The following is a 24,242-nucleotide window of genomic DNA, read 5'->3' on the forward strand; positions in this document are numbered from 1 at the left end:
ACCCATTTCTGCATGCTCTCCTCCCTCTGTCTCTCTTATTTCACTTTTTTGTCATCCTTTTTTTAAATAAGCTCTTTCTCCCTCCCTTTCCTCGCTCGTGGCCACATTCATCTCCTGATTGTTATGATTGCTGTGCGTTCCTCTGCCATGGCCTGCAGGAAGAGTGAGTTAGTACATGTCAGCGAGCACAGGTATGCACTGTGGACACCGGCTGGCTCATTCACCGACTGCTGGAGCAAGGAAGGAGAGGCTTGCATGCACGGGCTGCAAAACAAAGATCCAAATCAGCCACAAGGTAACGATGCAACACGCTGCAACATGGTATGTGAAGGAGACTAGCCTGAAAAAGTAAAACCTAAAACCTACTTTTAAAAACATCTATTTGCATTTCTGCAGATATACTGTACAGCTAGATGATGTGTCTGAGATCAATGTGATACTAACAAGAATGTGTCGGCAATATTGATAAGCCGTGTGTAGAATATATGCAAAGTCACATCCAACAATCAAACTGATATTCAATGCAATGAATTGTTTTTGTAAATTTTAAAAAACATTTCATCAGGAGGCAGTTCCACATAATGTTGACAATCAATCATTTTGAATTGTCACACATCCCTGTGTAGATTTTGTATTGAGCACTAGCATCAAAACAAAGAAACCAGATTAAGACAGCCTCTTCAGAAATGTTAATATTCTACTCTGTTAATAACCAGTAAATCCTCACTGACTCCCAGTTGGTTGGTCATTACAAAGTTGTGTTGTGCAGTGAAACAAAAGACAACAAATATGTCTGTATGTACATATGAATTTTGAAGAAATGTGTACAAAAATGCTGCAAACAACATGTGGAGAATACACCCATAGACACCCGTAGATAAACCTGGCCGCAGCCTTTGTCAGGTCACCCATAGGTGACCTGACAAAGGCTAGAGCCATTGTGAAACTCACTTGGCAGTGTCTGACTTCACCAAACCTTTAATGATGCTAATCAAAATCTGGGCAAAGAGATGGAGCGTGGGTGGAGCTGCGGTGGGTTGATTGAAACCTACTGGCTAGTGCAGCCATGCCAATAATTATTCATAACTTTAAGCCTTAATGTAATTTAAATGAACAAGTTATTTAAAAATTCACCAATACAGAGACTAAAACGTTTTTTTTTTTTGTACCAGGCCGTAAGCATGCTTATATCTGCTGTAAAGGTGGGCATTTTAATATGGGGGTCTCTAGGCGTTGACTCACTTTTTGAGCTAGTCTCAAGTGGCCGTTTGGGGAGCTGTAGTTTTTGCCACGTTGGCTTCATTTTTTAGCCCCAGAGGTTGCCACTTGGGACGCACTGGGCATTCAGCTAACTCCACTGTAAACCCACCAGCAGCAAGGTGACAAAGTGGAGAGCAAGAAAGTCCACAAATGGAGGAAGGTTGGGGTTCATGGATGGGTCAAACAAACACATGACTTTCACCAAGGAGACCGGAGTTCATGTCCTGTGAGAAACCAAAAGTAAATGATCATGTCAGTACTCAGATTGTGCACTCTGCGTGGCCACCTTAAAATATTCATTTTCTCAGTTTCTCTCAAACCTTTAGTGACCTGTTTTCCCCTAACAAAAAGGGGATAATTAGAAGTCCACCACTGCTGAGTAAACTAGTGTCCCGAGGTAACCTACAACCCCCACCACCACCAGCACCACCATTCTTTTCATGTTTGATTAGTGAACATAGTTGATACAGCAGCAAGCACGGAGCTCTGAAAGAGATGAGAGAGTTCAAGCATGCCGCAGCAGCTTCTCTCTGTCACCAACTCCACCGTTTGACGTTTAGTGAAAGCTACATACAGGCACATGCACACACGCACACGCACGCACACACACACACACACACACATCCACAGGCATTTCTATCTACACACACAGTGATGCAAATGCATGCATGCACAAAGACTAGTATGCAAACTTGCACTTTTGCATGTGAGGATTTGTGCCTGTTTGAACTTGACTGTGTAAATGCACACCTCACACATTGAGGTGGCACAGTAAATGAACAGTACACAATACACATGTATTGTGTGAATGTATTGTTTTGTTGATCACATAGACACACACGCACATTTTTGCATGTACACAACCATCGAGGAGCAACTTTTTTTCTCTGCAAGGCTCACTGTTGCGTCTTCTCGCTGTCTCTTTCTGTCTCAAAGCAAGTGCTGAAATGAGACACTAAATAACTATTAGAGTTAGAGGAAGGGCAAGAGAAGGGGAGGAGAAAGAGAGAAAATGAGAGAGCTCTTCCCCAACAGTAGCAGAGAGAGGGTGGGAGGGAGGGAGGGAGGGAGGGAGGGAGGGGAAAGGAGTGAGAGGGAAGGGAGAGCACAGGAGCTTAGAGAGGGGATCTGCATTGTAAGTAGCTCTGAGAGCAGCAAGTGGTGGCTGTTTTTCAACCTGTTTTTGTTTTTCCCGAGGAGGCTGAGAACAAGAAGAAGAAGAAGAACCAGGCAGAGGAGCACAGATTTGAAAAGCCTGAACTGCATTTCAAACAAAAGCAAAAAAATAAATAAAAAAAAAATAGAAGAAGCAAAAGAAGCGGAGGAAGGAGAAGGCAGGAAAGAAGCCGGGAGGCACACAAGGCAGCAATGGATAGCAGAGTGGCTCAGCCTGACCCTGGGATGGCCTGGATTCACACACTGCTGCTGGCCACCATCCAGCATACACACTAGGCTGCTAACACCAATGAGGTAGAGTACTGAAAACAGCAACAATAACTCTTTCACACAGTAATGGACAAAGCAGAGAAGTACATTCATGTTCCATGTTCATGTGCTGCTGGGAGTGAAAGTTGAGTGGTGTTATGTGCAGCCTCTGCTTTGTGCTGAGCACTTTGGAGGCACTTGTGCTGTGCAGCTTGTCAGGTGCATTTCTCTGACAGCATATATGCTCTGAAAACAAAGGTAGACATTGTCTGCATGTGGGAAACAGCTATGGGATAGATTATCAGGTGGCAAACACAGGACTCTGTCTGGATACTGTTACCTCTATTGACTAAACCAGCTGTTTAAATCAGCTCCTTCAATATATGCCTGTGCATTAAAATGGAGTTCAGGGTTCAAATGTAAAATTGGCAGTTTTACTGTTTCACTGTCGTGCAACAAAAAAAAATGTTGCCGATGGCCAAAAATCCATCACAAGTAGACACATACGTCCTGCCAGAGGAATCATCAGCTTCACTATTCATTTATTCTCTTGGAAGAAGTGACTGTTTGCATCTGTAATGTTCCCAGCAGCTCTCTAGGCAGTGCACAGTGATTTGAGCTTTGAATGTGATGGTTACAGTGCAGCAATGAGTCGCTGCAGAGCGGGGCAGGTAAGTGCATGTCTTGAGTATGCTGGATGAGGGGTTGTTAAAAACTGTACATGGCTGAAACTTGGCACTCTGTTTCTCCTCCATGGGACATTTTAGCATAAGACTCAAACAAGGACTCTGCAGCGTCGAGCGAGAAAGAGCCTTGGGTTGTTACCTGAGGAGTGTACGTGGATCTGTGTGTGTGTGCATGTGCGTGTATGCATGCGTGTGCGCACGCACACACATGCTTTTAAAGGTGTGAATGCATGTATTCGTTCATGCATTAGTGTACATATGTGTGTTTCCCAGAAGCAGCTCACAGTGGTTTGGTTTTTCTTTCACCCTGAGTTGTTTACACTGCCTCGTGAAGAAAAAAACAACACTGCAAGCTTCTGATTTTTAATGCCGTGGAAGCTGTTGTCTTCTTCTTGTGACCCACATGTGAAACAGATTACCAGATTATCTCCAAACTTCTCTTCCAAACTCCATCAGCGAGAAGACTGGCTGAGGTGACGGCTGCTGTTTCTGTCTGCCGTCCTGATGACTAAGTGTATTGTCATGTGAACTGACTGTATGGATAGTCTGGAGGTACATATTTTGGCTGGAGCATAAATAGATAGCTGTAGGTGTTTTCTGGATTATCTGATTTACTACAGTACGTCTGGCTCGAACGCACCACCTGCACATTGGGCAGACACGTACCAGCGCAAAGCATAAATCAGGACCTTGAACTGTTTTACTGCACTTTATTACAGGCTGGAGATCCCCTGTGGGATGACAGACTTCTGATGATTTTTTTGAAATAGTTGTCACATTGGGAAAAAAAGGAGATTTAGGAGGAATGATTTCCTTTCGCCATGATTGAATTTCTAGCCTGTGAACACTTATCTGTACATATGATATCCCTCTGCATGCCTGCTCATATCACACAGATTTTAAACTCAGCTCACCACAGGGTCCCTCCCTCTTCCCACTTCCTCCCTCCCCCCATATGTCTGGAGAGCACCTGCCCCATCACCTGCCACTCAGACAGTGGCTGTCTGAGCATTCGTGTGTGTGTGTGTGTGTGTGTGTGTGTGTGAGTGTGAGTGTGTGTGTTTGTGTGTATGCTGTGGGGAAACAATCCAGGATGCCACACCTCACCCTCCTCCTACCCCACACCTCCCCCACCTCCCCTGGCTAACCTTGCATGTGCTCAGTTCCAAACGTGACTGTCTCTGCTCTGTTTTGAACTGGCCTGTTCTTAAAAGTAGGCAAAAATCATTAGGAATCACTGACTGAAAGCAACCTGCACTTTAAACGTCAGCGGCACTGATATTTTGAGGAGGCCCTGTCACTTTCCTAGCCTTTTTGGCCCATGGCCTAAATAGCAGTGGCCTTAATAGCCCATAATAGCAGTCCTTGCTCCTGCACGTGTGTAGTTGAGTTTCTTTGTTTGTCTCCTGCTTCGGTTTAGCGGTCAATTTCAGAGGAATGAGCTTGCCGAGTCATCCAGGGAATGTGGAAAAGTGTCTCTGTGTGTCAGAGGGTCTAATCTGGGAGTTGGGGAGCCTCTGAAGTTGGAGGCGAACTTGTCTCAAACCTGGACTATAAAGCAGACCACCTACTGAGTTTAAAACGTGTGTATTCACTTAATAATGATATAGTAATGGGACGGCTTTGATTTGTAGGAAGAAAAGCTGCTTTTCTGAGTCAACAGGAGATCTCCTTGAATGCACAAACCTTTTACTTTTTGGGCAGCAGTGCTCAGGCTCTCTTATTTATTAGTTAATCTGCGTGTCAGAGAATATTTGGTCTATAAAAGAAGGCTAAAACTCAAGCCCAGAGGCGGTGTGTGATGAGCGCTGCTCTGGCTGGGCTGCTGCACACCTGTCTAGCACTGTAGCCCTCAGGTTATTTCACATTGTGACTTGGCCAAGACACGGTGTGTGTTTCACATTTGTGCTCGTGCGAGATAATATGTTTCTGCCTGAGAAGGTTTTGCAAATGTTTGTTTTTTGTGCCTCAAACCAGGTGTTGCTCTCAAGAACAGAAGCGGCAACTTTTTTTTTTTTTTTTTTCAGTGTCTTCAAGGGCGTTTAGCTCACTTTCAGTTCATTGATTTAATCCTGATGACACTCGTGGTATTCTGAGGTTGGTTTTGAAGAGTTTACAGCTTTAGCTCCGGGCTCAAGTGGAACCGTTTCTGGATGGTCAGCTCGTTAAAAGGTGTGTTCCATTTTTACCCGATCACGTTTCAAAACAACAAGCAGCCCAGCGGATGGCTTGTCCATACCTGTCCAGATAATAAAAACAAGAAGCTGGGTGGGGGGGTGAGGAGAAACCACTGGTGCTCAGCTGGGAAAAAGTGGAGCAGAGAGTTTGAAAACAGATGAAGAGAGCGCGAGTGAACAGCGGAGCAGATGAATGCAAGGGATGCATCAGCAATTTGTTGTAAAGTAGGTCAGCCTCTTGAGAGCTCAGTGGCAAAGGATCAGATTGGAATCAAAGTGCTCTGATTGACAGTTTGAGTCCAGCAAACCCGGCCTCCTCCTTTTCAATGAATTTAAGCCATATCAAAAACCCTGAAATGAAACTACAGCAGATGCACAAATGGCATACCCTCTTTTAGTGTTAGTTACAAGAAACCGCAGATATGATAGAGCTGATGTGATTGGTTGACAAACAGCCAAGTAACCGCCAGTATCCAAGAATGGATTAAAGGATAAGGCTGACAAATGACTTCAACATTTAAAGGATAAGGTTTGGGATATTTTCTATTTCCTTATTGTCCACAAGTCCGATGGAAATACCAAAACCAACAATGCATTAGTTTCCCTTCCCTGTATTTGGCCCACAGCCCCAAAGCCCATTAGTTCCTATTAAGAGCATAAATCTTTAAAAACAGGTCAATATATAATTTCCAGATAACAAAGTAATTCCCTACAACATCTGGGCATTGTAGTTCTTAGCAAACAGAAGTCAAAAAGGAATAAGCAGTGCATTCTGTGGGAACTATTTTCAGTTGCGGAGTAATACACACTGATGTTCTAGGTGTATTTACAACAGCAGGATGGTGTATGTGTGTTTGACAGTGTGTTTGCACAACAGTGGATCTCTGTGGCACAGAGAAATGAGATGTATCTGACTTTGGATACACAGACAGTACTTGTTAGGAACAATTCATTGTTGGTTTTCGTCTCTTTCGATTGACCACAAGACAAATATAGAAAATTGTTCACCTTATCCTTCAAATGTTTAAGTTGTTTATCAAACAACATTTTCCAAAATTTGCTCTTTCCAGCTCCTCATGTGAGGACTTGCAGTTTTATATCTGTTTCATATCACTGTATATTGAATATCTTTGGGCTAGGGATATTTTGATGGGTATTTTTAACTACTCGCTTTCGTTTTGAACCCTCATATTAATGGATAATGAAAAGGTGAAAGTATGGAGACCTTTGGCACATTATATACTGGCTCATTACTTTTATTCCACAGTGAAATATCTGTTATTGGAGAAATTGTTCTCTTAATATCTGTATGAAACATAGAATGGACTCAGCTATTTGTTTCTTATTCATGGAGTCAGGTGGGCTTTTGACCATACTGTGTTGGATTCAACTTTTCATATGACCAAGTAACCTGCCAAAGCATCTTAAATCAGCACTCCTTTTCTTAGAGTCTCTGCTCACATACAGATAACCATCGACTGTCAGAAGGTACTGATTATGAGATTTTCTGGATTTACTGCGTGTTGGATCCTTGGCCCTCCATCGACTTGGTAGCTTTTGCGACTTATGACAAAGCACCATAATTAGACCAGGTTATTTCCATAAGTTTGTCAATAGCTCCTTTGTGTCTTTACTATCCTGGCTGTATGTCTCCTGAGTGTCAGCTTATCTGCCTGCAGTTGTTATGGTGGCAGAGTAAAACGGGGGGGAAGGGGAGGTTAAAGGTCCAAAAGTCTTGGCGTTTACTTGTGAGATGGTCGCCATTTTTTCAGGCTTCTAAATGAGAGATTACTGTTTGTCCTTGTCTCTTAGCGGGAATCCTGTTGGGTGAGACAAGGTCAGGAAAGGCCTCTCTACGTCTTGTCGCTTTCAATCAAAGACAGATCTCAAGCACACACTCACAGGTGTGCCTTGTGTCTGCTATAGCTTTGTGTGATTGTTGGGCAGGTTGTCAGTATGCATCCTCACAGTGTCTCAGAAGGTCGTGGGTATGCAGCTTGAGGCTGTAGAGGAGGATTAGGAGGACTCACACCATGTGTAAACATTTGGGTAAACCCCCCACCACCACCTTCCCATCCGCCTCCACTGTAGCCTCTGGGGTGCTTACCTGTCTCAGGGGGTGGAGGCTAGAAGAGGAACAAATACCAAGAAACTCCCTGACCTGAATTCACTCAACCGTGCTCACACAAATCAGACAACTGATCTTGCAGAAAAAAGAAAAAAAAATGCAGCTTAGTGTGTCAGTTCGACATCTGGTGTGCTTTCTCTGAATGGAATTTGAGTTTGTTTTGATTAAGAGATTTAGGTGAAGCCCATTAAAATAGCAACACTGCCTGGTTTTCCATTCAGGTATTTTAGGCCTACCTTGAGCAAAATATAATTCAAGCTACATGCATTGCCATCAGCTCGGTTTAATGAATCAATTTACCATCTAAACCAGAAAGGGAGATCATTTCAAGAATTGATATGGATAAAGTGCAGCTGTATCATCCAACCACTCTAATAGTCAGGGCATGTGGTAGAAAAATTTAACTGTTTGAGAGTTTCCAAAGCCACCTTGTTTATTGATTAAAACCTGCCTACCTCAAACACGCATATGGACTTATTGCACAATTTCTGAATTTTATCAACAAGTTCCCAGTTGCCTTCAGTTGTCTTTATGTCAACGCTTTATAATTTGTATTAAAATAATTCGGCTGAATTTTGCACACAAGCCTGCAAAATACATGGTGAAGATTTGAGGTTTACATCTTAACATTATTTTAGTTCCACGGCAGCCAGCAGTAACTCACCACAGCTACACAGCCTGCTCCATCAAACAGTAAACACACATTTATATTCATATAATCAGTGCTGTGAAGTAACACAGACACTAATAGTTTTTAAAAGACACATCCTTTGTGACATTGCACTATTTAAACTTGTAATTCAAGTTTAGAAGTTGAAAGAACGTGTTGCTGTTTGTTGTCTGAAGGTTAGCAGAGTCTCATCGCTGTCCCAGCGTTGATAGAAAGTGTAATGGTTTCGCCCAGGAGGCTGGTTTTCCTAGAAGTGACGCTGAGTGATGTCATGTCTTGTCTCGGCAGACAATGCTGGGCTCTTTAGTCTACTGCTTGGCAATTAGTGGTCTGATGTGACCAAGTTAAACTGCGATCTCACACACACACATGAGCTGGTCACACCACACTGTGAGGACACTCTAGTCTGTCTGACCAAACACACCGGACTTACGCTCATGGGGACGAAATGTGTGAGGGGGAAGGGACAGAAGGTCTCCATGAGGTCTGATCAGTGTTGGTTCATCTCCCACACCTGAACATTACAACACTAAAAAAGAGACCCTATCTGTGACCAGGAGGTCCTACAACAACAGAGCAAAGATCATGTCAATGTCCAGAAACTGATTAAAATGTCTTCATTACAATCATTGCAGTTAACTTTTACTCTTCTATCACCACAATCAAAAAATAAACAGACTGACAGTTACTTGATGAAAACATGTTCAGCTCTTACATTTTTTAGACGCATGCTTTTTGTTTTCAGAGTCTGGCACAGGAAGATGATGTCCCCAGTGCCACCATCTTAGTCCTGCTCTGTTTGGCTCAGTCTGGACCCAGCTTCCTTACACTGTGTATCACCGTGCAGACTACTGGAACTGCTTTGGCAGACATTTTAGATATAAAAGCTGATATGAGCTGCGTCAGGGGTCACCGATATGGAGCAGCATCCCTGTTTGAGCAGCTGAATAGTAAGTAGGGAGTTTGGCAGTCTGTTAAACTCAAGCAGGTTTGGAATTTGTTTGTTCCATATCACACAAGAGGATGGGAAGTGACTTTTAACAGCGTCTCTCTCCTGGCAAAGCCTGACTTAATCTCTTTAGTCTGGAAAACATCCACTGAGAATCATTGTGTTCAGATCAACAGACTTCGGGAAGTTTGTTCCAGAGAACAGAACCAATAAAAGACACCCTCACCGGATCTGAATCATAGCTCAGGAATAGTTAGTCACAATCTGTTGCGTCTTGAGGAAGGAGACATCGCAGGTCGGCAGCGATCGACCCTGCCACCAATCACAGCCACAGCCTCACGGGTCAGCACCGTCCTACTGAAGACATATATAAATCTTTAAAAAAAATGGATCACAAAGTTTCATTTGTTATAAAGACTTTAGACTTCCTAAAACAGCTGTGCTCTGAAGTTTTTTTTTTTTGCAAATGCTATTAAAAAATTACTTTTGTTGGGGACTATTTTCAGCTGCGGATTAATGCACATTTTGCTGCTTTAGTGAGGATTTACAGCAGCAGGATGGTGAATGTGGAATGACTTAAAATTAACTACAGTGGCCATGTTCATAGTTGGATGAATTTGCTGTTGGTTTTTCCAAGTCTTTTTCATAGAATTTGTTGACAGCAAGAAATATAGAAGACATTTTTTAAAGCGGGCTGCACTGGGCCCGCTGGAAAAAAATGACCTGAGAGATCCACAGCCTGTTGACATGAACAATGTGCTTTGATTGTTGTCAGTTTTTTATGAACTATTAGCAGAATTTGGAGGTTCATTGTGTAGTTTAGGTGAAAATTGAGATTTCTGGAACAGCTGCCATGTTTAAAAATCAGGGCCAATTGCAGCCCTATTTGTGATGTTGTCCAGCAAAGGTTGATATTTGATATGTTGATGTCCAACTTGCAGTGATGTCTGACCCAAACAGATATCTGATCAGCCCTGCAGGACCACACCAGGCAAAACAGAGTCAACGGCTGTTTCCACGCTAAGAGATCCCATCACACAGCCGAGAATTTGTTGAGTCATTTATTGACAGTAAACCCACATCCACACATGGAGCATTAGCTGACGACTCTTAGAAACCAGGCTCAGATGTACTATGATCACTTTCCTCTCTGAAACATTAAGCGTCTTCCATCCTGCCACTTTAAAGCAGTGTTAATATCAGCCATTAGAAAAGTAAACAGTAAAACATATTTCTTCACTTTCATGAACCACAAGCTGTGAATCCATTTGTTTCAGCACCCTCATCTCCCCCTGGCAAACATCAAACAAACTTTAATTATGCAATTACACAACGTTTGGCTCTGTCATGAAGCTGAATCAGCAATGGATTTATGCTCATATTTATGCGATACACTGCATTAAAGGATTATTCAGAGACCTTCAAGATGAAAAATATCACAATTAAAAATGCTCCGCGTATGGCTGCTGGCATTAAAGGCATGCCAGAGTGTCATTCATTAACGGCTGTATGCAGACATGGCGTCTTAGAGCAGCCTAGTGAAATTACAGGGGGAGACACTGGCAGCAAAGTCCATAACAGTCACAAATAACACCCTGCAATGACAAGGGAAATTACACATCTTGAATTGAAATTTTAATAGCGTGATATAATTGTATCTGTGCAAAGAATGCAAGTACGTGTAATCGGATGCTTTCATGTTTTGATAAATGTTGTGCTGAGGCTTATTGTCAGTTTTTGGGATCTTTGAGGTTTTTTTGATCAAATGAGCAGATAACTAATTTTCTGCTAAGAGCATGTTGATTTATGACGACTTGGCTGCTGGTAGAGGATTATGTGAACTGTCTTTGATTAGAAAAATGAGGAAATAATTTAATCTCATGCAACAGATTGTGGACAGAGTTAAGTAAAATTTGGTTAATGCTGTACATCTACAGCAGGATTACACCATAACCAGCTGGTAATCACATCCAGACACCAATAAGCTTGTGTCATTATGTAGCAGTGGTCTGGATGCGTTTATATGGCTCAGTGGGTGCACTATATGAGTGGATCAGTATAAGCAGTTCCCACACCTTCTCAGGTGTCCTGTGCTCAGGGCAGCCTGGCCCAGGCACACAGATAAAGGCTGCCTTTGTCTGCAGCAGGGAACAGGTAACCATTTGTGCCTGTACTGCCGCGTGTGTGTGTGTCTGTGCATGCATACATGCATGCAAGCGTATGTGTGTGAGTGTAAGAGAGAAACAAAGAGAGATAGGATTGACTGGGCTGCCTACCGTTGCCACAAGAACAGGTGTGGCTTTTCAACAGCCTCATATTCACAGCAAATGGCGCATGTGCGCTCAGTAAAAGGGGAGGTAAACTATGATTTCCACTCTGTGATTCCCCAGGCAAACAAACACCATATAAACAAAGTTATACTTTCAGGAAAAGCATTCATTTTTGCTTTTATCCTCTTAAGAGACACTGTGAGACAACTTTTCTGATCTAAATTACAGGTGTAACCTTAACGTAATGCTTCTCACTATAATGTAAAATATACGTATCTCATAAAGATTTAGTGTGTCAGTGCGATAATTAAACTCTAAATTACAAATAAAAATGCACTATAATTTCTTAGAATTATCCATGATAGAGATCCTGCTGTGTGGTTGAGTGTGTGTGTGTGTGTGTGTGTGTGTGTGTGTGTGTGTGTGTGTGTGTGACCCAATAGATAAAAGAGATAAAATAGTTAACAATTAACATTCACACAATGCGACCTTGTGGCCCAAATTGCACACTCTACAGTCAACTAATTCCATGTTTTGAGAGTATGTTACAGGAAAAATGACAAACTGTACTTAAAAATCGTCTGATTTTGTGAAATTGTTTGGCAGATAATATTATCCCACATGGTAACACAAAGAAAAAGGGGGAGCTGCACAGAGAAACACAACAATTAATACATAAAATACAAGACATTTCAAAGTAATAGCTTTATTAGTCTCAGAATCAGCTGTCGTCACATGATGACTTAGCCTTTGCGGGAAAGGGACAATGTTTCAGGGCTTCCAGTGTAGCCGGTAAATATTTGGACAACAGATATCCAGGCCAAGACTTCCTCGTCTGAGCGCTGGTCATTGGTTATAGTCAATTAGTTAGCAGTTAGTTAGTAGCTTGACTTTCAAGCATTTTGGCTAATCTCTGTGAACAGATATCTGCATATGAAGGCAGATCAATAGAAAAAAAAGATAATAAAAAGCTAAATCGAAGTCAGATGACAGCCGATGGGTTCTGAGATTACATTTCAGACAATGCATTGTGCCTCTTTTGCTCACCATGTGGACAGTTTATACCCAGCATCCACCAAAGCCCACTCAGCCCACATGATTGGTCAATACTACTCGGGCTACAAACAGAAACCAGGACGTTTCCATTATTTAAATCTCACACCTTGTCTGCAGATTCTGCATTCATATGCAGAATCTGTTGATAGAGATTACAGCAAGAAGGTTGCCGGTTTGATCCCCGGGTCGGGCGGGGCCTTTCTGTGTGAAGTTTGCATGTTCTTTCCGTGCATGCGTGGGTTCTCTCCGGGCACTCCGGCTTCCTCCCACAGACCAAAAACATGCTCATTAGGTTGATTGGTGACTATAAAATTGTCCTTAGGTGTGAGTGTGAGTGTGAATGGCTGTATGTTTGTATATGTTGCCCTGCGATCGGCTGGCGACCGGTCCAGGGTGTACCCCGCCTCTCGCCCGTTGACAGCTGGGATAGGCTCCAGCCCCCCCGCAACCCCAAAAGGGATAGTCGGTATAGAAGATGAATGAATGAATGAATGAATGAATGAATGAATGAATGAATGAATTAAGCAAACATGGTCTAGATGTTATAGCACTCATAACACAAAAATGGAAATATGAACATCTACTTTTCCATGACAACAGGGCAAACCTGTGATATGTGAGGAGCTCCAGAAGAGCTACGAAATATGCTCTGTGATTAGAGACTGTTTTATCAACTGCTGTTTCCAAGGTCAAGAATAAACCTGCCAAACTACTATCAAGATACTGCACTGTCTGGCACGGGGACACAGTTGCCACTTTTCTCAGCTAATGTGACTAAGATGCTTGGTAAATGCTATCTAGTGTACTTTGTTCACTAAGATACAGACACAGCGCGAAGACATGTGACTTAAGAGAACAAATATTTGAGTTTTATACTGGCCTTTTACCAAACAAAAGTCAGGAAATCAGCTCCAACAGTAGTTGTTGTGGTTTTGCTGGCTAGGCTAACAGATAAGCTAGTGCCTCTTTTGGTTATAAGGTGCTGCTTTTTGCATTTATTACAATAAAAGAACAAAATGATGTGGGCCTATAACAAAAAAAAAAAAAAAAAAAAATTACATGAAAGCAATTTTCCTCTGCATACCTCTGTGCATACGTATGAGACTGTGTGTTAGTTCATTTTAACTGGTGTTTAAGTCAGAAGTTGAGGATTACCTGTTCAGGAAGCAGGAAGAGACAGGGCTTCGGAGGTGTGTGTTTCAACAGCCTGCAGGAGAGCTGACTTTATGACCCACCGCTGCTCTAACAGACGCTCACTGTAAATATTCAGTCTGAGACGCTGCCTGCTGGCTAACGTGGGTTGACAGGAAGCTATACCAACATCCAGAGTGATAGATGAGTATAGATCTCAGGTGAAAGGTGAGAGTGCTGAGGATGTGCTCTCTTCCTCTGTCTGTCTGTTGTGGTATCCTGTCTGGAGCTGGTGTGTGTGTGCGTGTGTGTGTGTGTGTGTGTGTGTGTGTGTGTGTGTGTGTGTGTGTGTGTGTGTGTGTGTGTGTGCGTGTGTGCGTGTGTGCGTGTGTGTGTGTGTGTGTGTGTGTAGAGATGTTAAGTACAGGGGCTGAATGCTGCATGTGGAGAGGTCTTTAATTAGAGCAGGAAGACACGGCTCAGAAGACACACTACACTAGACTTAAGTGTGTGTGCGTGTGTGTGTCCATGCAGGTACGTGTGTGTCTGTGCATGAAAACCAGGTTTGACTGTGAAACATCCTGCAATAGTTTCAGGGTCCATCCAGCTAATTCCAGGAGTGTCTGCTCTGTGTGTGTGTTTGTGGTAAATATCTTAAATGAGGCTGCATGAATCCCAAAAATGTTCAGCAGCCATTTAAGAAAGTTATTCTTCTACCAACTCTGTTAACTAAACATGCACACACACTCTTATTAGTTTATGAAACGTACACAGCACTGCGCACGGTTCATTATTAGTGAGTATACTGTGTAACACTCGGTCGAGTTGGTGGAATCCTGTGGCGACACTAAGCCAAGTTGCTGACAGTGAGTTGTGTCCAGTCAACCATATTTGGTTGCAGGATAAGTGGTCTGCAGACGAACATACCAGTTTTCTCCTCTGTTTGCTTCAGATATTTATGCAGAAATCCACATAATTCTAGATAGTTCAATCATCCCAACCAATTGGTCCACGGGAGCATCTTAAAAACTGATCCTATGAAGAGAAGTAAGATTTTAATCTATGATATTTATTTGTGGAATTACTCACAAATAATCAGAATTTCTCTCTTACAGACCGGAAATGAAACCCTATCTTTTATATGTCACATGTCCTCCAGGAAACTTTAAATACAAGTGACATTCAAAACATGTCCTCCACCTCCCATCTACATCATGCCAATACATTTTGACTGATGTCTGTTTAATGGATTTTCTGGTTGGGTTAGAAAAGTTTATTCAATTTAGATACAACAGTTGGAGCCAGTTCTTCTCACCTGCACAGATGGTTTAAGCAAAACGATCTTCCTCCCTGGATTTAATAAATTTTTTGCATTGTAACAATAGTTAAACATGTGAAACATGAGATCCGACCCTCCATCCTTACCCTTATGATTTTCATGCAGTTTCCCTCCCTTCTTTTGCAGCTCCCATGTGTTCATTCAGCCATGCTCCCTGGGTATGGATTCTCACCTTTCCCTGATTTTCAACCCCACCTTCACGCTTTTCGCTGCCGAGGAGAGAGTCCCAGCATGTGGATCCCTGGCTCAGGAGAGTCCCAGGCTCTGAGTGAGGCCCGGGAGGACAGGCCTCTCCTCCACCCGTGCCACCACAAGCATATCGCTGTATGCCAGCAGGAAACATTGGCTTTTATTGAGCTGCAACCACCAGTGACTCCTAAACTAAATGGTCTTGGCTCTCCGAGGCCAACTGTTATTCCAGACACACAATGCACGACACACTCCCTGAGCCTGAATGGTTTTAGACACACACTAAATGAACTGAATGACATGCAGAACGGCTGCCACAGGATAGGCAACGAGCATGAAACAAGGTTCAGTTTGAACTCGCGTGCGCCTGCAGCCGACGATGAGGTTGAATGCCATTATGGTGTTAGGACTTCTTTGCAGGAGCAGACTGAAAAACCTCGTACTGTCACAACAGTGTGTCGTCCACTCCATGCAGCTCTTAGCCTCCCTCTGTCGCTCCCGCTCTCCTCCCTATATGCAAACAGAGACTCCTGGGAATCTCAGTTACCTTGTTCCCCATCCTCACCTGAAGGTCCTGGGTTTCAGAGCCCAGACTCCTGCCAGCCGCAGAGGAGGACATCGCAGGGTTCACTGAAAGAGAAGTCCATCCGTGAGTGTGCAGCTTTCTTCACTATGGACAGCTGATGTAACACATCAAGCTTTAGAAACTCTTAATATGCTTCCTTTTGATCTAATAAAGCTATTTTCTTGTTTCCAGGGCGAAAGATGCAGGTTTACTCTCCAGAAAGCCTGAGCGATGAATCTCTCAGCCCAATCCTGGATGCAGACTACATCTTCCCTGGACCTTTTGCATCTTTCCTGGAGGAGGACCTTAGTGGATTATCTTCCCTGGAGGCCATTTCAAATCCCTCATCCACAGATGGTGTTGCAGATCTTCCAAACCTCAGTCATGATGATATATTTAGTCTACCTGGGGAACCACTGCAGATAATAGAGGACTCAGTACCGGGGGTGGGCGAAGACAGCGGGAGTGTAAGTGCCACAGGGGGGAGCTTTTTGTCACGCAGCCGTCAAGGGGACCAAGAGCGGCGGCGCTTCTCAGCTTCAGAACTGATATCTAGACTGCAGCTGTCTCAAAGGAAGAACTCCTTCACCTTGAAGCTGGGGAAGTCGCTGTCTGCCCGGGTAGCCTCCCGAGACAGACAGAGCTCCAACAGCCTCAGCCCCAACCCGGACTGTGAGTAAACTACAGAACCAACATCATGCCACTGTGACTGAAAGACATCTGACCCTGTGTATTACAGCACACAATGAAAAGCAGTTCTAAAAACCTGTTATAAAACAAAAGCACATACCACACCTGACAGTAGGTGTACAGACTGGTGACAAATTACAGGAAAAAACTACTTACGTGTCAGAACAGCCTCAGTGCTCCTCGCCATATATTCCTCAAATCTCTGAAGTCTACTTGAGGGATTATTACTTTTCTTCCAAAAGATATTCCCTCACCTGACAGCTCATGTTTCCTCCAGGCACCTCAAATCAAAGACTTCAGTGCAAATAAGGATATTACACACAGTTTGAAATGGTAAATATCGTAAATGGTCTCAGTATAAAGATGTATAGCCAAAAAATAAAGCCACAGATACCTTAAACATGAATATAAACGGACAAAATTTCATGAATATAAATATAGATTTATGTGGATAGATATATAGATGTGCATGTCTTTTTTTGGTGGATACCTAGATACACAATTGGGGAAAACATTAAAATGTCCATTTTCTGTGCCATTGTTGTCAGTTTTTATTGAACTTAACTAGGGTAAGGCTTCATGCTGTGGTTCCAGTGTGTTTTCCAGCTAATAAGTCCCAGATACAGTCATCTGCAATCATCTATTTGCAAAAAAAATCAGGTGGAAAAAAAAACCAACCACTTCTACAGTGTGTTTAGACTTATATTACTCATTGCCAGTAGCACTTAAAGTGATTGTGACTGTTGGGGATAAAAGTTCAGCGTTAGCTTCCAAAACAGACCAAAATCTTGAGTGTACTCCAAATGGTTCAAGAACAGCCATCAGTATCAGTGTGTGTGCCTTGGACAGGCGTTTTAGGCTGATTTTTACTGGATTACTGGTTAAGAAGGCACAAACAGATGAACTGTGATCTTAAACAGCTGAGGATAAATATCACACCATGAACCTTCACATGAAGTCTCCTGCTTCTTCCCTGGAGCTCACGCCTGCATGTCTGCTTTTCGTCCTCTTTAGATAAGCCCAACTCCAAGCAGCGCACCTCAGGAGGCTCTACTGATAGCGCCCCCCACAGTCCTGTCGGACCCACACCTACTCTGCTGCCCAGCAGTGACAATGGCATGCCTTTGCATCGGTGGAGCACAAAACTTGGGTAAATATGGTCTGAAAACATTTCAACACAAAAACTGCAAAGATTAAAGAACATATTTTGATGTCAGATCACATTTTCTTCACAGAATGCGAAAGAAGTCCATTGAGGAGGACGTGGGCATCCTTCCAACTGTTGCTAGTTCAAATCGCCTATCACGGTTTTTGCCAAGCTGTGAGTTCCCTGATCTATTCTATTTACTTAATGAAACCGAGACTGTTTGGTTGTATTTTCCTGTAACATCTCTTTTCACTTCTGATATTTCCTGCAGCGATTCTGTACCAGGAATACAGTGACGTCGCCATCAACAGAGAGATCCAGAGGCAGCAAGGGAAGGAGCCCGGCACAGAGGAGGAAGGGCTCAGGGATGAGGGGTCTGACGGGACCCCTTCTCCTTCTAATCTGTCTCCCTCCAGCTCCTTTCGCTCATCACGAGGCTCTGCTTTTGCACTGTGGCAAGACATCCCTGATGTTCGAACCAGCGGCCAGCTCGACAACTTCAGCAACGAGGAAAGGAAACTACAGGAGGTGAAGGAGAAGTGTCATATTTTGCTACAGCTGTTTTCCAGCTTGTGCGTTGTAGAAGCCTGGCTGACATCCTGTGTCTTCTTCAGGCAAAGTTTGAGCTGGTGACCTCCGAGGCATCATACATTCGTAGCCTGACGATCGCAGTCGACCACTTCATGTTCTCGCAGGAGCTCGCAGAGTGCCTTGGGGCTCAGGATAAGCAGTGGCTCTTCTCCAAACTGCCAGAAGTCAAAGATGTCAGTGAGAGGTGAAGTAATATGCTGCTAATGTGCCCCTGTCGCCTCAAGTCGTTTTTTTTAACATTTCAGTTATCACGTCTCCTAATCTGAGAGTGTTTTCTGCTCACTGGTTGCCTGTAGGTTTCTCCAGGACTTGGAGCACAGGCTGGAGGAAGACATCCTGCGTTTCGATGTGTGCGACATCGTCCTAGAACATTGTCCGGCTCTGCGGAGGGTGTATTTACCTTATGTAACCAACCAGGCTTACCAGGAGCAGACTTACCAGCGTTTGCTGTGAGTAACGACTTTCACTGTTTGTACATGTATAATGAGTCATCTGTAGGAGCTCTGAACAGGCTGTGTATGTACGGTAGGTACTATGCTAGTCAAATAGTTTTGTGCTGGATGTCTCTGATTTACTCTATAAGCGTAGGGCTGGAATTTACACCCACTTTCACTAATAGTCATTAAAGTGTTTCACTAAATGTACGTGTCCTGTTTTCTCAGGCATGAGAACCCTCGTTTCCCCGGCATCTTGGCTCGTTTGGAGGAGGACCCCGTCTGCCAAAGACTTCCTCTGACCTCTTTTCTAATCCTCCCGTTTCAGAGGATCACACGGCTCAAAATGCTGGTGGAGGTACAAAATGAAACATTTGCTGCAGAATTCATGTTCGCGCTTGAAACCCAATTATATGGAACTGTAAATGGGGTAATATTTGGACCGGCGAAGCAATTTGCCGCTGCAGGTTTTTTTTCCCCTGCAGTGTATAGCAAGAGTACTATTTACTTTTTGGCATGTCTTCTAAAACGTCCTTATTTTTCAGAACATCTTAAAGAGGACGACTCCAGGCTCCCGAGATGAGGACACTGCCACGAAAGCTTTCAATGAACTAAAAAAGGTGGTGATTATCATCCCTACTGTAATAGCCAGTTGGCTGCCTACCAGTATTATCACTGGTGAGGCACAACAGTAATAACTATGTTGGTATGTGTCCTCTTAGATCATCAAAGAATGTAACTCCAGTGTGCAGTCAATGAAGAGGATGGAGGAACTTATTCACCTCAATAAGAAGATCCATTTTGAGGGCAAGGTGAAGTCTTTGTGAATTGTTCATGGTGTCTTTAGCAGTGTTGGCACTGGATGAACTTTTTTGTCTTCATTTTCTACAGTGTTTCTTATTTAGCAACATGTGTCCTGTCTCTGCAGATCTTTCCTCTCATCTCTCAGTCCCGCTGGCTGGTGAAACACGGTGAGCTCCTGGAAGTGGACACTCAGATGATGAGTATTTCTGGATCAAAGCTCAAGTTACCCACCAAGCCTGTGTACCTCCACCTGTTCAATGACTGTCTCCTGCTGTCCAGGAGGAAGGAGTGAGTGATATGCAAACAATACCAAGAGACCAAGAACTGAAGCATTGCAGTGATTGATGACCCATGATATGCAACAAGGAAATTTGAGAAAATGTGTTAAATTTGAGTGAAGGTTCATCTGAATTCAATGCTCACATGCCATATACTGCCTGCACGCTGAAGGGCAATGGGTTGCTGTAATCATTCCTCTTCTCCAGACCAGCTCCTTAAAAGATCTGGATGTGACACGAGTCCAACAGTACTGGATCTAGAAATAGAGAAACCAGGAGGTGCAGTGTCCTCCCAGCACAAGTCACCAAGCAAACACTGTCTATTGAATCCGAAGAGGGAATTTCTATTGAAAAGACTAAAACTTTGGGAGATATCCACTTGATTTTGCTCATATTAGCTTAGGATGAACTTCAGAATGCATTTTGCATGGAACAAGTATTTTTTTCTTTTGCATTAGGAAGAGATCTCTTCACAGCCAACACTCTGTCAATTTACATATGACGTGACTATTCTGGTACAGGAGTAGTTTGTCATTTTGGGAAATATGATTATTCATTTTCTTGGTGACAGTTAGATGAGAAGATTGATATCACTCATGTCTGTACACTAAATATGAAACTTCAGCTGGGAAACCTTTAGCTTAGCTTAGCATAAAGACTAATTAACACATTGTTTAATTCATGCAAAAAGCAGAGTATGAAAATAAGTAGTTAATGCTTAACAGGGATTTTATGTATTGGAATATTTCTTGCGCTGAGCACAGGGATTTCTGGGAGTCACGTGAGGTTGCAGAGTAACCAGCACAGACTCCAGCTAAGCTAAGCAAACTGCCTCAGCTTTGGCGTACAGACACGAGAGCGGTATTTAGGTTCTCACCAAGAAAGTGTATTTCCCAAAATATTTCCCAAATTTCCAAACTGCTCCTTGAAGATAGAACCTGCCTTTTCAAGCAACAATGTGCAGGATTTAAACAGCTCTAAGTTTGGCACCTTCCAGTGGTAGTGTCAGAAAAAAAAATAATAATAATTTTTTCTAAACATATACTGTACCATCATAATCATTTTGAAAAATGCTACAACCACATAAAGATTAAATACACAGTAGCTTTAAAGATTCAATAGGTAGTGGTCAATCTGTAAAAAAAAAATAAATAAAAAATAAATACTGGTGTTTTTAATAAATTGGCATCTTTTTGCAGTACATGGAAGTTCATGGTGTTTGTACACGCGAAGATAGGAGAGCTGAAAGTGAAGGATCTCAGTCAGAAGCTGCAGGGCATCTCAGGCTTCATCTTCCACCTGCAGCTGTGTGAAGGCCAGCAGCTCAAACACCAGATCCTGCTCAAATCACACACCGAGTGAGTAATAACACTTTGTCAATGCAGTGTCAGTAATAATTTCACTTCTGTCCAAACTGGACACATTTTCTAGCAGACACTGCTCTAACTCCATTCTTTGTGTCTGCCAAGGAGCGGCAAGCAGAGATGGATCACAGCGATGTTTCCATCTGATCCGCTGGAAGACATCGAGCAGGCCAGTGAGAACGTTGGTCAGTAGAGAGCTTTAAGTGCACTGTGAGAAAGTGTAAACCTTTTAATCCTCTCATTCATCTTTTTGTCTTTTCCTCTCAGATATATCCCAGGTGCAGTGCATCAAAAGCTATCAGGCCCAAGAGCACGATGAGTTAACACTGGAAAAGGCAGACATCCTTCATGCTAAGACCATCACAAGTGACGGTAAGAATTTGAATTTAGTCCTCTTTCAGATAAACTGCATTCCAACTTCAACCTGCACCTAAATTAACATAACTTGCGGCCATAAAAAGTTAGGTTTGTGCGCCTCACTGGCTGTCTGAGCTTCAAACAAGCAGCGGGTGAAAGACTGTCGTGGTTTATTTGACGTCTAAGCGATGTTGTCTTTCACCAGGTTGGGTAGAAGGCATCAGACTGTCTGACGGGGAACGGGGCTGGTTCCCCAAAACCTACGTGGAGGAAATCACGAGTCGCAGCGCCCGCCTCCGCAACCTCCGAGAAAATATCCGCATCAAATGTGTCACTCAGAAACTGGAGGGGGAAGACTAAACACTTTCACTGCAATCGGTCAAAGCTGCATCTCGTTTGCTAAATTGTATTTTTAAGCTTCTGGATCATTGTTTTAACTTTAGGTGGATGTGGAACAAACATGTTAGTGTGTTCTTCGCATGGATGTTAAACTGTGTTCAGCATTTTCCCCTAGCATGCTAGCTGTGGATTTTGAAATGAGAGTGCAAAGCTTTTAATGGTCCTTGACATTTTTAGTTTGGAAGGCTTTTGTACAGTAAGAATCAAAAGCTCACATTAGGACATTTCTAACAGTTTTGCCACACTGAAGTTTTTAAGCTTTGTAGGAGAAATTATTCTGCATGCTTTCTGTGAATGCACTTGTGGTAAATGTTGTATACAAGGCATGCACATTTACCAGCAGAGCTAGTAAATTGGAACATATTCAGAGGTAAATGTGTACATTTCTCCCTTCATGTCAGAGGATAACAGCAGAACGAAGCTCACAACTCAAAGTCTTTGCACTGTGCAGTCAGCTGAGCTTTGCAAGGTGCAGGACGATTCATTCATAGAATATCACAACATCAGAAAGTCACTGGAGGCAGATCCTGCTGTTGAGCTGCATCATCAGAGGCCTTTTATCTTTACTCTTTGTTCACACCAAGTGCTGCTTTCATTTCAGAGGGCAGATGAGAAGATGCTCTGTTGTGTAGTCCATGTATTCAACAGAACGAACACTAGTTACTAAAAGAAATTAAAACCTGATTTTTAGTCCAAACCTGGTTTTTAGTCCACCCAATATCTGAATCTACAGTGGATCAGTGTGCAACACTTCATCTCCACTCAAGATGTACATTGCTAAAACATCCTTGTCCCTTTATTAAAGAGGACGACACCCTCCCTGTGTGTGCTTAAAGAGGTCTGTAGTAACAATATGGACTGTGTAAACTCTGATGGTCAGCCAGACAAGGTAACTGCAGCATGACAGTTTCATTTGTAGAAAGATGATTTTCACAGTTCTACTGTAACATAAATGAAGGACAGACCATCCTCTTCACGAGGCTGCATCACACAAATACTGTTTTCTGTCAATGCCCTCATCTGATTAAAGGATTTGGCTGACTTTATTCTGTATTTTTATTACTGTCTACAACACGCATGAACAGATCAAAACCAACAATGAATTGTAGTATTGTCTGAATATCCAAAGCCTGATAGATCTTATTCCTCCATAGAGCTCCATGGTTCTCCAAAAACTACTGAAAAGACATCAGTGAGCCTCACTGACATGGCATGTTACCATGAACACACACACTCAGTCTATTTTGAGTCAAGCCTACATACACCGTCCTGCTGACGTAAATACTGACGAGAGCACCAAATGTTTATTAATCCACAGCTGAAAATAGTCCCCAACAAATGCACTATTTACTCCTATGTGAGTAATGTTTACTAGAAACTCAAGTGCCCCACTTCTTCAAGCAATGATTGAAAAATGTCAAAAATGTGTGTTGCTGGACTTTGAGCTCTTCCCAATTCTTTCCCCTCTCCATGCACCTTGGAAGTTGTGCCAGAAACCCCCACTCTGCTTCTACAGTCTTAAGGTTTGATTTAGCCTTTTGAAAAAATGATATTTGTGACTTAATTGTAAAAATGTATGTCTTCAGTAGTGGGTGAGTACCACAGACAGGGTGGGGAGGTTGGACATTGTTGGTTTTGGTCTTTTCATTGCATTTGTTTAAGATATAAAATAAAATAACACCAACTTTTTCCTTTAAAAAACAGGAAATGAACACGTACCAAATTCACCTTTCACACGCATTTACATTCATCTGTGTGGTAAATGTGCAAGTGTAGCTACACTCATCATAAAGGACCAATACCGCCATACACTAAGCACTGAAGGACATTTAGGCCGACATCATCCACATCGTGCAAGAATCAAAAAAATGACCAAAAGCTCAGTGTGACTGAGCCGAGGCCTGTTGTTAATGAACCACTATAATCACCATTCAGACGTAAACTCTTCCAGTGGCACATGAAATGTTTATAACCTTTTTTTATATATCTGCATTGTTAGTTGTAATTTAAGTGTTTGCTCTTGCAGCATGTGTATTTATACTCCTCTAGCTGGTCGTTCCCGAAGGAGATTCTGATGTAAATGTGCGTTCCTGTAGATGGCTTCATGTATAAAGAGTAGAAAATGGTTCATTTACTTTTATGACTGTAATTTATATGAACAAAGATTTGACAAATATTATTACGTTCCACAACTATAAATTTCCAGTTTGATTCATTTCTAATACACAATAAATATCAATGCTTTAACACACTGGATGTTTACTGGATCTGTGCTCACTACTGTAAATGTTTAACCATTGAAATAAATACAGATACATCCACTTTATGCTGTG

The 24,242-nt window shown here is 42.7% G+C and overlaps 1 protein-coding gene across 2 annotated transcripts; it reads left to right on the plus strand.

The window, feature by feature from the left end:
- The first annotated feature begins 2,355 nt into the window (after positions 1-2,355).
- arhgef19 (Rho guanine nucleotide exchange factor (GEF) 19) lies at positions 2,356-24,234 on the plus strand. Of its 2 annotated transcripts, none has more exons than XM_070969336.1 (16): positions 2,356-2,730; positions 15,218-15,929; positions 16,038-16,517; positions 17,550-17,685; positions 17,771-17,856; positions 17,954-18,210; positions 18,297-18,457; positions 18,570-18,722; positions 18,936-19,065; positions 19,253-19,327; positions 19,430-19,519; positions 19,636-19,799; positions 20,989-21,147; positions 21,259-21,338; positions 21,421-21,525; positions 21,716-24,234. In XM_070969336.1, exons 2-16 carry the CDS (start codon positions 15,239-15,241, stop codon positions 21,868-21,870), a joined length of 2,922 nt encoding a protein of 973 aa, XP_070825437.1. In that variant the 5' UTR covers positions 2,356-2,730; positions 15,218-15,238; the 3' UTR covers positions 21,871-24,234. The 2 variants fall into 2 exon arrangements, with proteins under 2 accessions (XP_070825437.1, XP_070825436.1); XM_070969335.1 differs by lacking the exon at positions 2,356-2,730 and adding an exon at positions 5,468-5,543.
- Positions 24,235-24,242: the final 8 nt, after the last annotated feature.

This window comes from Chaetodon trifascialis, chromosome 8 (assembly GCF_039877785.1).
Source record: "Chaetodon trifascialis isolate fChaTrf1 chromosome 8, fChaTrf1.hap1, whole genome shotgun sequence".
NCBI classification, from domain to species: Eukaryota; Metazoa; Chordata; class Actinopteri; order Chaetodontiformes; family Chaetodontidae; genus Chaetodon; species Chaetodon trifascialis.

Coding starts and splice junctions, on each gene's coding strand:
- arhgef19 (XM_070969336.1), top strand. CDS start 15,239: ATGCTCCCTGGGTATGGATTCTCACCTTTCCCTGATTTTCAACCCCAC. Junction 17,686..17,770: donor CGGTGGAGCACAAAACTTGG/GTAAATATGGTC, acceptor TTTTCTTCACAG/AATGCGAAAGAAGTCCATTG. Junction 21,148..21,258: donor CTGCTCAAATCACACACCGA/GTGAGTAATAAC, acceptor GTGTCTGCCAAG/GAGCGGCAAGCAGAGATGGA.